This window comes from Hyperoodon ampullatus (genome assembly GCF_949752795.1).
Source record: "Hyperoodon ampullatus genome assembly, chromosome: X".
NCBI lineage: Eukaryota > Metazoa > Chordata > Mammalia > Artiodactyla > Ziphiidae > Hyperoodon > Hyperoodon ampullatus.
The window spans coordinates 83,043,532-83,057,816 of NC_136913.1; the positions used below are offsets into that span (position 1 = coordinate 83,043,532).

A 14,285-nucleotide genomic window follows, 5' to 3' on the forward strand; every position below is an offset into this window, starting at 1 on the left:
GTATGCATGCATGTGCTTCCTAACAGAAACCAGAATAAAACTGAGTTGTATTCAGTTTTATGGTCATTACTAATTTTTGATGTCCAGTGTTCTGTGGTTTAAAACAGAATGGCCTATTTACATGCAAGTGGAGTCGTTAACTCACTTTATGTGAAATTGCAAGCTAATTATTAGAGATTGTATGCGGAATCAATGGTTCCAAGTCAATATCCATAAAGTAGCAAGTTCTTCATAGTAGTATTTGTAGGAATAAGATATTTCTGTTTATTTTATATTTCCAGGGCAAAAAGGTAATGTTTTTAATTTTGTTGTGCTTCCTTGTTGGTCCCACTTTTTAGGGAAGAAAAAGGTGTGTGTAATAATAATAATAGTAATAGTAACAACAACAGTAGTAATAAATAGTAGCTAAGTACACAAAACATATAACTTATTTAAATCCCACAATAACTGTTTCTTTCTTGCTTTCTCTGTCTCCCCTTCCTCCTTCCCTCCTTCCTTCCTCCTACATACATTAACTTGTTATCCCTATTTTAGAGATGAGGAAACAGTCATAGAGAGACCAAGTAATTTGCACAGGGTAACTGACCTAGTAAATTGCAGATTCAAATCTAGGTAGTCTGGCTCCAGAGTCCATGCTCTTAACCATTATATTCTACTACTACACTGCCAAAGTATTCATAAATACTTGTCACAAATATTTTGGCGCTTTGAAGAGAAACATTACTATAATTTCCCCCTTAGAATTGGATATTCTTTTCTTTTCTTTGTTTTTTTTTCTCATAGTTTGAAAGTTGCCGCCAAAGACACGTTCTCTTTCAAACCACCACACGACTTTGAGGCCGGACTTTTCTGATCTAGTTACTGTGCAGAACAGAAATGACAAGGGACTAAGTTTTACTTTTGAGGAATACTTTTCACTCCCTAGATTTCTGTGGCTGCAGAGCTACTTCAAGGTTTCAAAATAGTACAATCTCTAACTGGAGCTTGCTGCTTAAAATATCATTTTGTCAAGAGACAATAATGATATATATTATCCTAAGTGCTATTTTGATGTTTCAGTTCTTCATGTTCGTTTGTGATTCTTGATCTCTTCCTTAGGGCTTCTTGTTTTTTTCTGTTTGCAGCGTGACCGAATTACGAGTTTTAGAAAATCTACTGTCAAAAAAGAAAAACCTCTTATCCAACATCCTATTGATTCTCAAGTTGCGATGAGTGAGTTTCCAGCGGCTCAGCCATTATATGATGAACGATCTTTGAATTTGTCCGAAAAGGAAGTACTGGATCTCTTTGAAAAAATGATGGTAAGTTAGACCCCCTGATTTTCTTGTAATTTTAAAATGTATGAACCCAGAATGGCACTGGGTTCTAAGTAGGGCTGTTTGTATGGACTGTGTTTATATCACATAAAGGGGAGACCAGAAACTTGTTGATACAACAGAACTGTTTTCGAAAGCATCTGTCTTTTTGAGCTATAATATGTCTGTCTCTTCCACTATGAGCTCCTAAAAGCGGGGGCTGTCTTACTTATTTTTGTTCTCTAGTATTCAGTGGTCTGTGGCACACTGAATCAATTTTTTAACTACCTAACTTGTGTATCTGTTTCTATAAAGCAAAACAGGCCTAAGTCCACTTTTCTGAAAACAATATAAGGTATCTTGTTAGGTATATGAAATAGAGTTGGAAGGACAGAGTGTAAACAAAACAAAACAAAACAAAACAGTAGAGGGGAGAGAAGAATGAATTCCTCCAAGTTTGTTCTATTATCAACAGTCATACCATCTATATTTTCTAGCACACTTCTTATATTTTATAGCTTGTGATCTAGACTATTTCTTATATTAGATAATAAATATAATACTTTGATTATTCAGCAGTTTATACCAAGAGAGGGGAGAGATGAGGCATCGGGCCATCTTGGATTGGTTTGCTTGATCAGAGAAGTGGAGATCCTGATTCATGATTCATTACTTTCTAATTCTGTCCCACTTATCATGGCAGATTTTTTTGTGTGTGTGTGAATCTCTATTCATTTTGAGTTAAGGTCCACAAGAGTTTCAAAGGTCTCCTTACCCATACCAAAAGAAGAGGTTAAGAATACTGGAAATCTAGACCCTTCTACTCTGCCCATTATGGAACATCTTGTTACCACCCTGCCCCCAACCCCACTAGTAATTGAAAGTCGTTGAGTGAATACAAATTCCCTTTATCTTTAAACTTTTCCTTTAATGTTCCTTCTGTCTAGCCAGAGCTGACATCCAGCTTTTCCCTTGTCACAAGTCCTGACATTCCCACTCTCTTCAGCCTTTCCTCCTAGTCCTATGGTATACCCTCTTTCCTGCTGCTCCTTCTATGACAAATTCTTTGAACCATCTTTCAACAACCCGTTCTCTTGTAAAGTCTATTATCTGCTGACCAGCCATGATGATGATAGCATCTGGCTATCCTTTTGACCCTTCCCTTGCTATTCGTTTTGGTGATTTCAGCTATTACATTGATAACCTTGCCATCGCATTGTTGCCCTTAGTTCCTTGGTTTCCTGAACTCTGACCTTTGCATCCATGTATGTAGCTAATTATAGACATAACTACACCTTGGACTGTGTCACTCTTTGGAATGATTCCACCTCTGAGATCTTTAGCTCTGAAACTCTTCTCAGAAGCTAAGCAACCTATATTACCTTTTCCAGGCCCTTAATTTTACAGGGCATGTTTGTGTACTGGTTAAGAGCTTGGACTTTGGGGTCATTCAGCCTTGAGGCTGAGTTCTGGCTCTGCCATTAATCACATTACCCTGTGAAGGTGATACAGCCCCTCTACACTTTATTTTCCATAACTGTAACAAAGGCATAAGAGGGTCTACCTCATATGGTTATTTTTAGGATTAGAGGAGATGATATTCCTAGAATGTGCCTGGCATAAAACTTTCTGTAAAAATAATTTTATAAATGTTTGTTGCATTTCCTTCCTTTAGCAAATAAAGCTCTGTTCTTTCTTCAGTTGCCCCTCAATTTGCAACTCGGTTGTCTTATCTTAATCACCCCAAACCAACAACGACAGAAGCAAACATTCTTTGACATTAATCAAACTTTTAAATCTTATTTTAAACTCTTCTTCTCTTTACTCAAACTTCACTCAAATGATAATTACTCCTTTAATCAGCTGACCAATCGGTTACTAATTTTTGCAGTAGTGAAATAGTTCTTTTAGTTTATCAGTGGTATTGCCACCCTCCAGTTCACTTTAGCTCAACACTTACGGGCCTTCTTCCATGCCATTCATTTTCTCAGTCACTTCTAATTGCTTTCCAAATCCCATTGGTTCTGCTTTTTTTTTTTTTTTTTTTTTTTTTTTTTTTTTTTTGCAGTATGCGGGCCTCTCACTGCTGTGGCCTCTCCCGTTGCAGAGCACAGGCTCTGGACGCGCAGGCTCAGTGGCCATGGCTCACGGGCCCAGCCGCTCCGTGGCATGTGGGATCTTCCCGGACCAGGGCACGAACCTGTGTCCCCTGCATCGGCAGGCGGACTCTCAACCACTGCACCACCAGGGAAGCCCTGGTTCTGCTTTTGCAATGACTTTCACATCTGTTTCCTCAGTTGCCCTCCAGATGCTCTTGCCCTGCTTTAGGCAGTAGCCCTCTCTGGCTTTTTCTTGTGGGCTATGAAAGTAGCCTTCTATCTGGTCTTCCTCCTGTCCTCTAGGTTTTGCCTCTTCTAATCCAGTGGTGGTCTATTCATGATTCTGAAACAGATTCCTTTTCCAAAGCCCCAAGTAGGCCCTTCTGTTTTCACACAGTCATCTTCTATTTCCCTACTCCATTCCATCCACTGTGCTTCTAGATGACTATTTCACACCTTTACTTTGCTGCTCAATCCTCAGAACTCTTACCCATCTCTATGCTCTGCTGATGAGCTTACTGTGTAATTTACTGAGTAAACTGAAGTGATCAGAAGAGAACTTCCACAGACTCTCACCACCACATCTACCTAAGTTTGAGTATCTGCAGTCTTGCTACCTATCACCACCATAGATGAAGTTTTCATCTTCCAGTCCTTCCATTTGTGTACAAGGTTCCATTCCTTTAGACCTACTTACTCAAGGACATTGCTCCAATCATTTTCTCCTCTCTCTTCTGCCCTTCCCAGCAGCATACAAATGTGCTATCTCACTTTACAAGTTTTTCATGACCTTATCTCCCTTGCCTGCTACCACTGTATTTTTACTCTCCTTTGAAGGAAGACACCTCCTAATAATTTTGTTTATATTCACTGCTTCTGATTTCTCTTGTCTTAACTTTCTGTCTTAAAACTCATTCTAGCTAGGCTTCCATCCCACCATTCCATCAAAATGGCTCTTATCAGTGTCACCAGAGATCTTTATGCTGCTGAGTCCCATGTTCAGTTTTCAGTTCTCATCTTAACTGACCGATCAGCAGCAGGTGATGCATTTGGTCATAAACTGCCCCCTGCTCCCCCTTTATATGGTTTTCCTCCTATCTCTTTGGCTGCTGCTTTTTAGTCTTCTTTGCTGATTCCTTTTCATGTCCTCAACCTTTAAATGTTGGAGAGGCCCAGGGATCCATCCTTGGACATGTTCTCTTCTCTAGCTACACTATCTTCTTTTGTGATTGCAACCAGCACTGTGGCTTCACATTCCACTGGTATGCTCACAATTCTCAAATTTATCTACAGCTTAGTGCTCGTGTCTGAACTCTAGACTCTCATAATCAAACTTCATAATTGACATCTCTCTCTGATTGGTCAGTAGACTTCTCAAAAGTAACATATCCAAAACCAGACTGTTGATATTCCCCTCCAAACCTGCTCCTCCCAGTGTCTCCCCCTTCTCAGTTGATGGTATATCCGTCTGTCCAGTTAGTCAGGCCTAAAACTTTGGAATTGTCTTTGTCTAGTCTCTCTTTCTCACATTCTACATTCAATTGACTAGGAAACCCATGCACTCTTCCTTCAAAGTACGGTACTTACAAGAGCTGACCATTTCTTACCGCCTTCACTGGTCCCATACTGGTTGAAGCCTCACCCAGGCTGCTACAATAGTGGTAGAACTATTAGGACTAACACAGTTCCTCATTGGTCTCCCTGCTTCCACCATGACCCTCTGCAGTATATTCTCAACACAGAAACATTACCCTTTTAAAACCTGAACAATGTCATGTCACTTGGGTTCTCAAATCTCCACTATGGCTTCTTATTTCCCTCAGGGTACAAAAGCCAGTATCCTTATAAGAGCCTGTAAGGCCCTGTATGATCTGATCCCCACTTTACCTCTTTGATATCTTCCTCTACTACCCTCTTCATTTGCTTCAGTGACACACACATGACTTTTACATGATGATAGCTGTAAGCAAAAATGATTCCTGGCACTTATAATTTTTTTCAATTTGTGTACAGCATTTACTATGTTTTCAAACCTTTTACAATGTTTCCGTTTTGTGGTTTCAATTTTAATTCTAATGTTTCCTCAACAAATTACCACTTTCCTCTTTAAATGTGTTATGTTTTTAAAAAGATTTGCTTGTGGATTCATAAATGTGACTTAAAGAAAGGTACAACTTGGTGCTACATTTTCCCTAATGAGAATTTTTCCTTCTATGGGAATATTGGAAAAGGAAATCAGACAATTATGATTTGCTTAAAAGTAACAGCAAAAGATCAATAAAAAACTTTTTAAGGGTTGTATCTCTTCTTTGAGAGAAGTCTACTTGTACATTGAACATTTTGAATTTTCTTTATTATCTTTAGTTTGTCTGTAATCAGGTTAAGTGAACAAGTTATTTTACGAATTTTCACAGTTTTCATTTACTGTGCACCCTTGGGCCCAGCATGTAATTGAACAGTTTACATGTATTATTTCAGCTGATCTTTGTGACAGTGCTGCAAAGTAGGCAACATAGTTATCCTCCATTTTTCAGATAAGGAAATTAAAGCTTAGAGAGAGGCTAAAGAAATTGGTTCTGTAACTTGCCTTAGCTAATAAGGGGCTGAGCTCAAACTTAAATTTAGGTACATAAAATCTAAAAAATTGGCATTTTGGTAATCTCTATCTTTAATAATATTTCATTTAAGCTAAATGTAAAATTAATACACTTTTTTGCACTCATACTGAGTGGAAGTAGAAGGCAACTCTGAGGTACATTGCCTCGCAGGTAAAGCGAGATGGATGGATTGTTTCCTATTGATGACAGAAGGTTGTCTTTTTCCGAGTTATTGCATTTTACAGAGCATCGATTGAAAAGAAAGAGGCCCACAATTTAGTTTTGGAAAACTGTTCAAATGCCATCTTCATAGTTGATTGGGAGAAGACACTTAAGTCGTCAGAAGTTGATTTCCAGATATGAAATTTCCCTTTTTTATTTCATTCTTTGTAGGTGTCCTTCCATGTACAAATAATGTAATAGATGTACTTGTCCTACTTGATGGCTATTATGACAATCTTGTCTCTCTTGATTCTCATCCTTCATTGTGCTATTCCTGTTTTCAGACTTTTTACACTTTAGAGTACTACAAATGTTTAGACCATTGGGCATAAACACCTTGTATGTGTTTTAAGATAGCATACCTTGAGGAGTGAAACATTTAAAATAATTACATAAAATAGCACAACATTATAGACAGTAACAGGGTATGAGACGCTTGACAAGAAACATATTACGTTAAAATTGCTAATATAATTTATTATTTGGAATTTCTGGGGGATGATATATTTTGGTGAAACTTTTGGTGAAAGCTTCAGTAATGAAAGGCAATATTCAAATAAATCCTCTATTACTCTGATAATTGAAACTCTTGTTATGTCTGAGGATCATATTTGTCAACAGAAGTTCTCCCTGTACAGGTTTGTAGATGTAGATAATAGGGCAATGTTGGGCTCAATCTGAAATTACTACAGATTTTTAAAAAAGTATTAATTCTTTTATTTGATTACTGTAACTTTAACTACTAATAGCTCATTTTAAACATCACTTGACACTTTATAGCCAAGTAAAATCCTGGGATGAGTCCAGTTAACTGAAAGATCTGAATGGTTAGGTTTTACTTTACTAGTGAGTTAGTAGATTACTAACGTTCCATTGACACTGACATCTGTTCTACGCATTGATATGCCACTTTTCATATTGTGGCTGCTCAAGGAAACAAGTATAGACAGATCTTCTGAGTAACGGTATCCATGGCTATTGCTGACAGATGTAAAGTTCTAAATTTGAAACTTTTAGATGATTGCTTTTTTCATGGAGTGCACGCTATTTATTATCAGTGTGTCTTCAGTAGTTTGTAAAACTGGATTTTGTACTTGGAGTGTAGTCATTGCCTATTAACTGAAAATTAGAAAGTGGTTCTTTTATTAAAACTTTCAGGAGTGGAAAAAAATACCCTCACTCGTTTTTATATGATTTTTATAATTACCTGCATGGGGGTAAACTATACTTGCTCTTTAAGATTCCTGTTCCCCTTTTCTGCCCAGTCATGTTTTCAAATCTTCCACAAGTGGGTAAAGGTAGTAGGACCAAGACAACAATACTGCTACCACATTTTGGGGAGGGTAACTTTAAAAGATGACTGAACTATCGTAATATTACATATCATCTTTAACCCCAAATTCAAATTTGAATGAGTTTCATACTTATCATCTTTTTCATGTTAATCAGAGACATTTTGTATTGTCTCTAATTAGGACTGGTGAAATATCTTCTCCCTTACACTTTAAATATAAGGAAATTAATAATGCTGCAATTGAATAACTATTCAACATGTTAAGGTATCATAGCCTTTGAGCTTACTGAGAATAACTGAACTGGTCTTTGTACATTGAGAATACTGCTTAAGGACTATTAAATGTTTAATAGCAATAGCTCATTTTTGAATAATGCAATTAGAGCAAGGAGAGAAATGTGTCTGGACACTGTCCATTTCCTTTTGAATATTATTTCCCTTTTGTATGCAACTGTTCTAAAACTGTTTTTTTTTTTTTTTTTTTTTTTTTTGCTTAGGGGATAGGGGATTTCCATTTTAAGCTTAAAAAAATAAACATACAGAGATGTCTTGGAAGTTCAAGTTGGAATTTAATTTCTTTTACCTAGTACAGGATCTATTGAGTGGAAGTCCAGCTGGTGTTGGTCACATTAGAGTCCTACAGATATGTCAATAAGGACTGTGTTTTAATATAGGTAATTAAATAGTTTGATTGTATACAAAAGATGAGGCTAGTGATGATTAATGATTTATGATTTATGGTTAATTTCTAGGCACACCTCATTTCAACTTCCGTTATTAAAGGCAATGTTTAATATATGATTCCACATGCAAATGTGATGTTTTATACTTTGTTTCTGTTCAGCAATTTACATTAATATATTTTGCAGTTTGGGCATAATTTAATGATTGTACAGTCATAAGCAATAAATATTAAATTATCTGCCCCATATTCCATCTGGTAGAACTCATAAGTAATCCCAAAGCTTTTCATTTTGTTCTCTCACTTTTGCCTTTCATCAGTTTTGAGAGCCTGTTTGACTTTGAACCCCAGGTGCTGTCCTTGTTTTCCCCTGACTGCTGTCATGGGTTTCTTTCTCACCCAACATCAGTCTTTTAGGAGTTGGTTAGCTTGGATGAGAACCTTTTAGTGCTCTCAGCATAAGTACTTTTAATTAAAGGTTAAGTTACTGTAAAATAAGTTATTGGTAACATAGGTCTTAAAATCTATAATAAGGCATGGAAATAATTTTCAGGAATGTCTAGATCCTTAGAAATTATCTAGATAGCCTACTTTCCATTTTTTACATTTATATTTCCAATATCCTTACTCTGTATCATTGGACTGAGAGAACACCGGCATCATTTCTAGTCATTTTATTTTCTTACACACACGCCCAAGTAAAGCATATAAAGGAGGAGCAAAACTTACCCTGTAAACAGGTCTCAAAGTTAGCTAAGTCTGGGTCACTTTTAAATTTCCTTCCCAAATATAATTCTCACCAAAAGTTCACAAATGAGGGAGTAGTAAGATAGAAGTCCCAGGAAGAGGAATTACAGGAACTAGGTTTGGAAATTTACTCTGATTGTAGCTGATAAACTTCACAATTCACTGATTCTGTTCTTGATTTGTACATAGAAATGTTTCCTAAGGTATTTTTTTCTGTTTGAAAAGTTCCACTAGTGTTTTATGCCATGAAGGCATTTTCACGACTGTGTATTGTTATGTGCAGTGTGCCAGGTCATGTGCTACATGCTGCAGGTACACAGATAAATCCAGTTCCTCACTTGCCCCCAGAGAGCTCAGAATTTAGTCAGGGAGGTAAGCAAGTAAACACAGGATTTCCATAGTAGTAGGACAGCTGTGAATAGGCTACTGTGAGTACTTAAGCCAGCACAGGGGCTCAGGGAGGAAACAGAGAAGATCTGAATATACTACGAAACCCAGTGTCACTTCTGAATTTTCAGTCTTTATTTTTTTGACATTAAAGTGTTCTCAAAGTTTGAATGACTTAGTTCATCAAGGTCCAGTGCCTTCTATATGCCAGGTACTGTTCTAAGTTCTGAGGAGAGAGAGAGAGAGAGAGAGAGAGAGAGAGAGAGAGAGAGAGCGAGCGAGCGAGCAACTCAAGGAAAATCCCTGCTGTCAAGAATAGAGGTGATATAGCAGAACGTAAGGTGTAATTGTGGGGAAAAAAAAAAGGAAAAGCAAAGACATATTTCTGTGTCATGGAGAAGTTTATTTGACAACTCTCTACTGAATGCCAGATACTTTGTTAGGTGCAGGGGAGCATAAAGATGACAAAGACACTATCCCTGCCTCTAGGTTTTTATTTTGTATGACTCCCAAGGTAAGAATAGCTTTTATATTTTTAAATGGTTTCAGAAAATCAAAAGAAGACTGTTTCAGGGCACATGAAAATCTGAAATTCAGTGTTCATAAATGCAATTTTGTTGAATGCAGCCACAGCCATTTGTTTACATATTGTTGATGGCTCATTTTACACTGTAACTGCAGAGTTGGGTAGTTGTGACAAAGACCCTGTGACCTGCAAAGCCTAAAACATTTAGTGTCTGGCCCTTTACAGTAAAAGTGTCAACCTCTGGACTAGTGTAGTAGTCTCTAAACTTTCTGATTTCCTATCCCGTTAGAAAAAAAATATATATATATTTCAGCAAGTAACACCAATATGTTTTATTTATAAAATATATACATATATGTATGTACTAATACTATGTATAAAATGCAGACATAGAAAAGAATGAGAAAAACATGCAATGAACAAGATTTTAAAATGATTTAAAATGAGTTTATTTATTAATGGTGCAAAAGCCTTTGCTGTCGCGATTAATAACTTTTTAGTGAGAGCAATGTCAATGTGTCATTATTTTTTATGTCTTGTTTTAAAAAAGAGACTAATTAGAAGGTTTAGTTCCAAGTCCATTTTATTTTGATATTTGGTTTAATGTCTGTTATAGTTGAAACATAAATCTGACAACGATGCATGGGTCCAAGTGGAACGAGAACATCATTAGCAACACTTATTAAATCATAGTATTAACTTTGCTCAGTCCAATCCATGAATCAAGCAAAAGTTTCCTGCTGAGCCACGGCTAGTAAATTTCCATCTCCCTTGATGACGGTCAGTTGTTCTTGGTACTAATCTGGTGTTGCGTTTTTATATTTGTGAATAAATTGGTTCAAAATGGGCTTTAAAAAACGGGCTTCACTAGATGTCATCAGGGACATAGGCTTTTTCCATTTTTCCTTCCACATACTTAATGTGTAGACCCTCGCCCCCATGTTTGTCTACTCATATCCACTGCAGACATTGTACCTAATACCCGGAAGAAGAAAGAAGAGGTGAGTCATGCAAGGGTGAAGGAGACCCACCTGGCAGTTGGGTCTGCCAGTGTGTGGCTTTTTCAATGAAGTTCATTTGAAAAGCAGTTACTTTCTCACCAGTTGTTAACTCTTAAGGGATTACTCGTCCTTTTGTGAATGAAAAATGCCCAAGTCATGTGAAATTTCAGAAGTTTTAAAATACTTTGTCATGAGATAGCTGGAGATCTATCTGTAAGATACATGTTTTCATACTCACTTCCTGTATCATTTTAAAATATTGTAAATATTTACAGTATTTGAAATATCTTGCTTTTATAAACAACAACAAAAAACACCTACATTCTTGACTCTGCATACCACTGTGTGTATTTTGATTTCAACTTCTTTCTTGCAATGGTTTGAATTTTATAAGTGGGCTAACCTTCCTTACTCAGGAATGCTTCCCACTTACAGTTTTTTCATAAAACATCCTTTTATTAAATAAATCATTTATTTTGACAGTATGTTTTCTCTGTTACATTGTTCCATTAGCAACTCAAAGAAAAGTAGTTTTTATATTTCATTATTGGAACAATCTAGCAAATAATATAAGCTGAGTTGTTTAAAAGAAAAAAAAAACAGCTGTATTTTTATTCAGCTGTATGATAAACCTCCCGCACTGAGTAATTTTTCTAATACTTGTTTTAGCAAATTTTCAGCAATGATTTCTATGTGTCTTCTGACAGTATTTGCTGACAAAGGAATGTGTTTTCATTTACTGCCATGTTGTTTTGCATGTATTATTTCAGCTGCTTCTACCAAGTGTTCCCCCAGTGTCATGGGAACTTGTGTCTTTTGCTATTAAAGAAAGAAAACATGCAAAAGAGTCTTCTAAACATGTGTCATTAAGTTTACAAAATTTCACTAAGTACTGGATTGCGTATCACATGATTCTAATTATTGCTGAGAAAATCGAAAAAGCTTTCCTCATGGTCTAGATGTTTGGATTTTAAATGGCCTGCAAGTTTGAGGTAGCTTTATACTATCATTAGCTAATATTTTTAAGGTGCAGTATGCACATAAAATGAAAGTCATCAGTGATGATTGATATACATGCATATTTCAGATAGTTACCTTACTAATTTTTAATCTTGTGGGACCAGCTTCTTATCAGCCTTATATTTTTATTACTTTTATCTTATGATATGATTGATGAAAGTCTCAGACCTATGAGTAGGAGATATAACAGTCTAGTATTTTCTTGTTCCCCCTACTTGCATTATTGGTATTATCTTATTATCCTCAATCTGTTGTCTTTGCAAGAATCTTTTAAAGCTACTTTTCTATTTTGTTGTTGTTGTTTTGAGGCTAGACTTGGTTAAAACTAGGTAAAATAGCCTGTAATTCCACTTAACCAGGTACTTGTAAACTGCAGTACATTGCAGTACACTGACAGTGAAAAAATATGCATTGTGAATACCCCACTCTTCCCTTGAGATACCTCATGTACCATTTGGACCTATGGATCCAGTGAGGGCTTCAGTGTTAATCTCATGTTAAATATTGAAGCTTATTTTCTTGTATTTTGAAGAAACATCAATATTTCACAAACCACAGTTGATCCTTTATGTAATCTTTGGACTCTGGACACTGGTTCCATGTTGAGCTCAGGATTAAGGATTATGGGAGAGTGAAAATAATATTTGGGTTTCCTAATAGCTAAATAGATGTTCTGAGTTTACCTTCTTGATGGTGAAGTGGTATATGTAGGTGTTCATAGTTGTAGTTTCCTCCAATAGGCCCTGAAAGTAGAAATAGCTGAAGACTTTTTGTGTAGTACTCAGTAACATTCACTTAATTTCATGCTTGCTTGCCCTGGCTTTTGGCTTCATACCATTTGTAGGGATAATGTATTTGGACAATTTTTTTTCCCCTTTAACTTTGTTTTCCATGTAAACTTCTATATGTTATGCCGCTACATTCTATACAGGTAAACTTAACTGGATCATTTGAAGACATGAGGTAGTTAATTAATACCAGGTACAATTGGCTGTTTATTTACTTATGTAGAAAATTCCTGATGTTTTTATTGGAATTTTAAAAAGAAATGTTCTGTCCTTTCTAGTTCTAGTAGAGGAATTATCTATGGAGCATATCTTTATATAAACGTTTCTTTAGAAGAGAATAAAGAAATAAATGTAAAAATCCATTAATTTATAATCTTAAAATAATCAAAGATAACTATAATTGCTGTTCATGCTAGGGTATATTTTTAGGTACTAAGGTATCATTAGTTTATTCTCTTCAGGGGTACAGTTCCCCTCGAGATAGAAGTTAAAGAATACTTGAATAATTACTATTGAGAAGCAGAAGGAAGAGGGCAAGCATTTGATGGTGAAGTCAAGTTCAGATTTAAAAACAGTGAGTGGAAAATCCAGCCTTAAACTGGGATCAGTGCATGTTGCAGAAACAGAAACAGTTACTTTATAGAAAATATATAGACATTTTTAGCAACTGTATAGAAAGAAGGAGCAAGTATTACTTCTTATAGAGGAGGAGAAGATGTAAAAACATAAAGGGTTGACATTTACCTTTCATAAAACAAGTGAGGAAAACAGTGGAAGGGTTAGGAAAATAGAAAATGATGTTAGGACATGAGAAAGTTTAAAAAATTATACTGTCACCTGTTTAAAGATTCACTGGGGGGTGAGAGGGAGAAAGAGAGAGAGAATGAGAATGAATGAATGAAAGAGAGTACAAATGAATGAATAGGCAGCTGGTTCTACTTTTAACCTTCTCATTTGACTCTATTCTTATACGGCTCCTCAGTTATAACTTTAAGAATACAATGTGTATTTGCTGAAGAAGTGAAGGAGTTTGTCTATAATGGGAAAATTGCATCATGACATAAGTGGTAGGAGAAAAAATGGTTTAGTGTTTACAAATATGGCTTGATACAAATATAATACAAATATTATAAGTGGTCAGTTATTTACTTCAGCATTTCTTAAATTACAAAATACCACATTCTTCTCATGTATTGTGGAAGTACTAACTAAATGTTAAATACACTAAAAGCTTGCTTTTGTGTTTTGGGTACTATAAGAACTCAGTGTGTTTAACACTACTATATATAAAATAGAAGACCAATAAGGACATACTGTATAGCACAGGGAGCTCTACTCAATATCTTATAATAACCTATAATGGAAAAGAATCTGAAAAAGAATATTTATGTGTGTGTATATATGTATATATACATATATATAACTGAATCATTTTACTGTACACCTGAAACTTAACATTGTAAATCAACTATATTTCAATTAAAAAAAACTCAGTGTGTTTAGAAGTAATTTCATATTCAATTACTTTTTTTAGAATTAATATTGAATTATGAGTATTGCTCTATTTAGTTTTATGATTGTATTGTAAAGCTGGAATTAATGATTTGGAAGTATTAGCTGCCTAATT

General features: G+C 35.7%; 1 protein-coding gene across 1 annotated transcript in view; it reads left to right on the plus strand.

The window, feature by feature from the left end:
• DIAPH2 (diaphanous related formin 2) overlaps window positions 1–14,285 on the plus strand; it is a gene marked incomplete at its 5' end in the record, with an annotated part of 895,530 nt that overhangs the window by 59,486 nt on the left and 821,759 nt on the right. Inside the window, one exon of the mRNA XM_079728322.1 lies at window positions 1,125–1,301. Coding sequence (XP_079584448.1) covers window positions 1,125–1,301 — 177 coding nt within the window. The remainder of the gene's footprint in view (window positions 1–1,124; window positions 1,302–14,285) is intronic.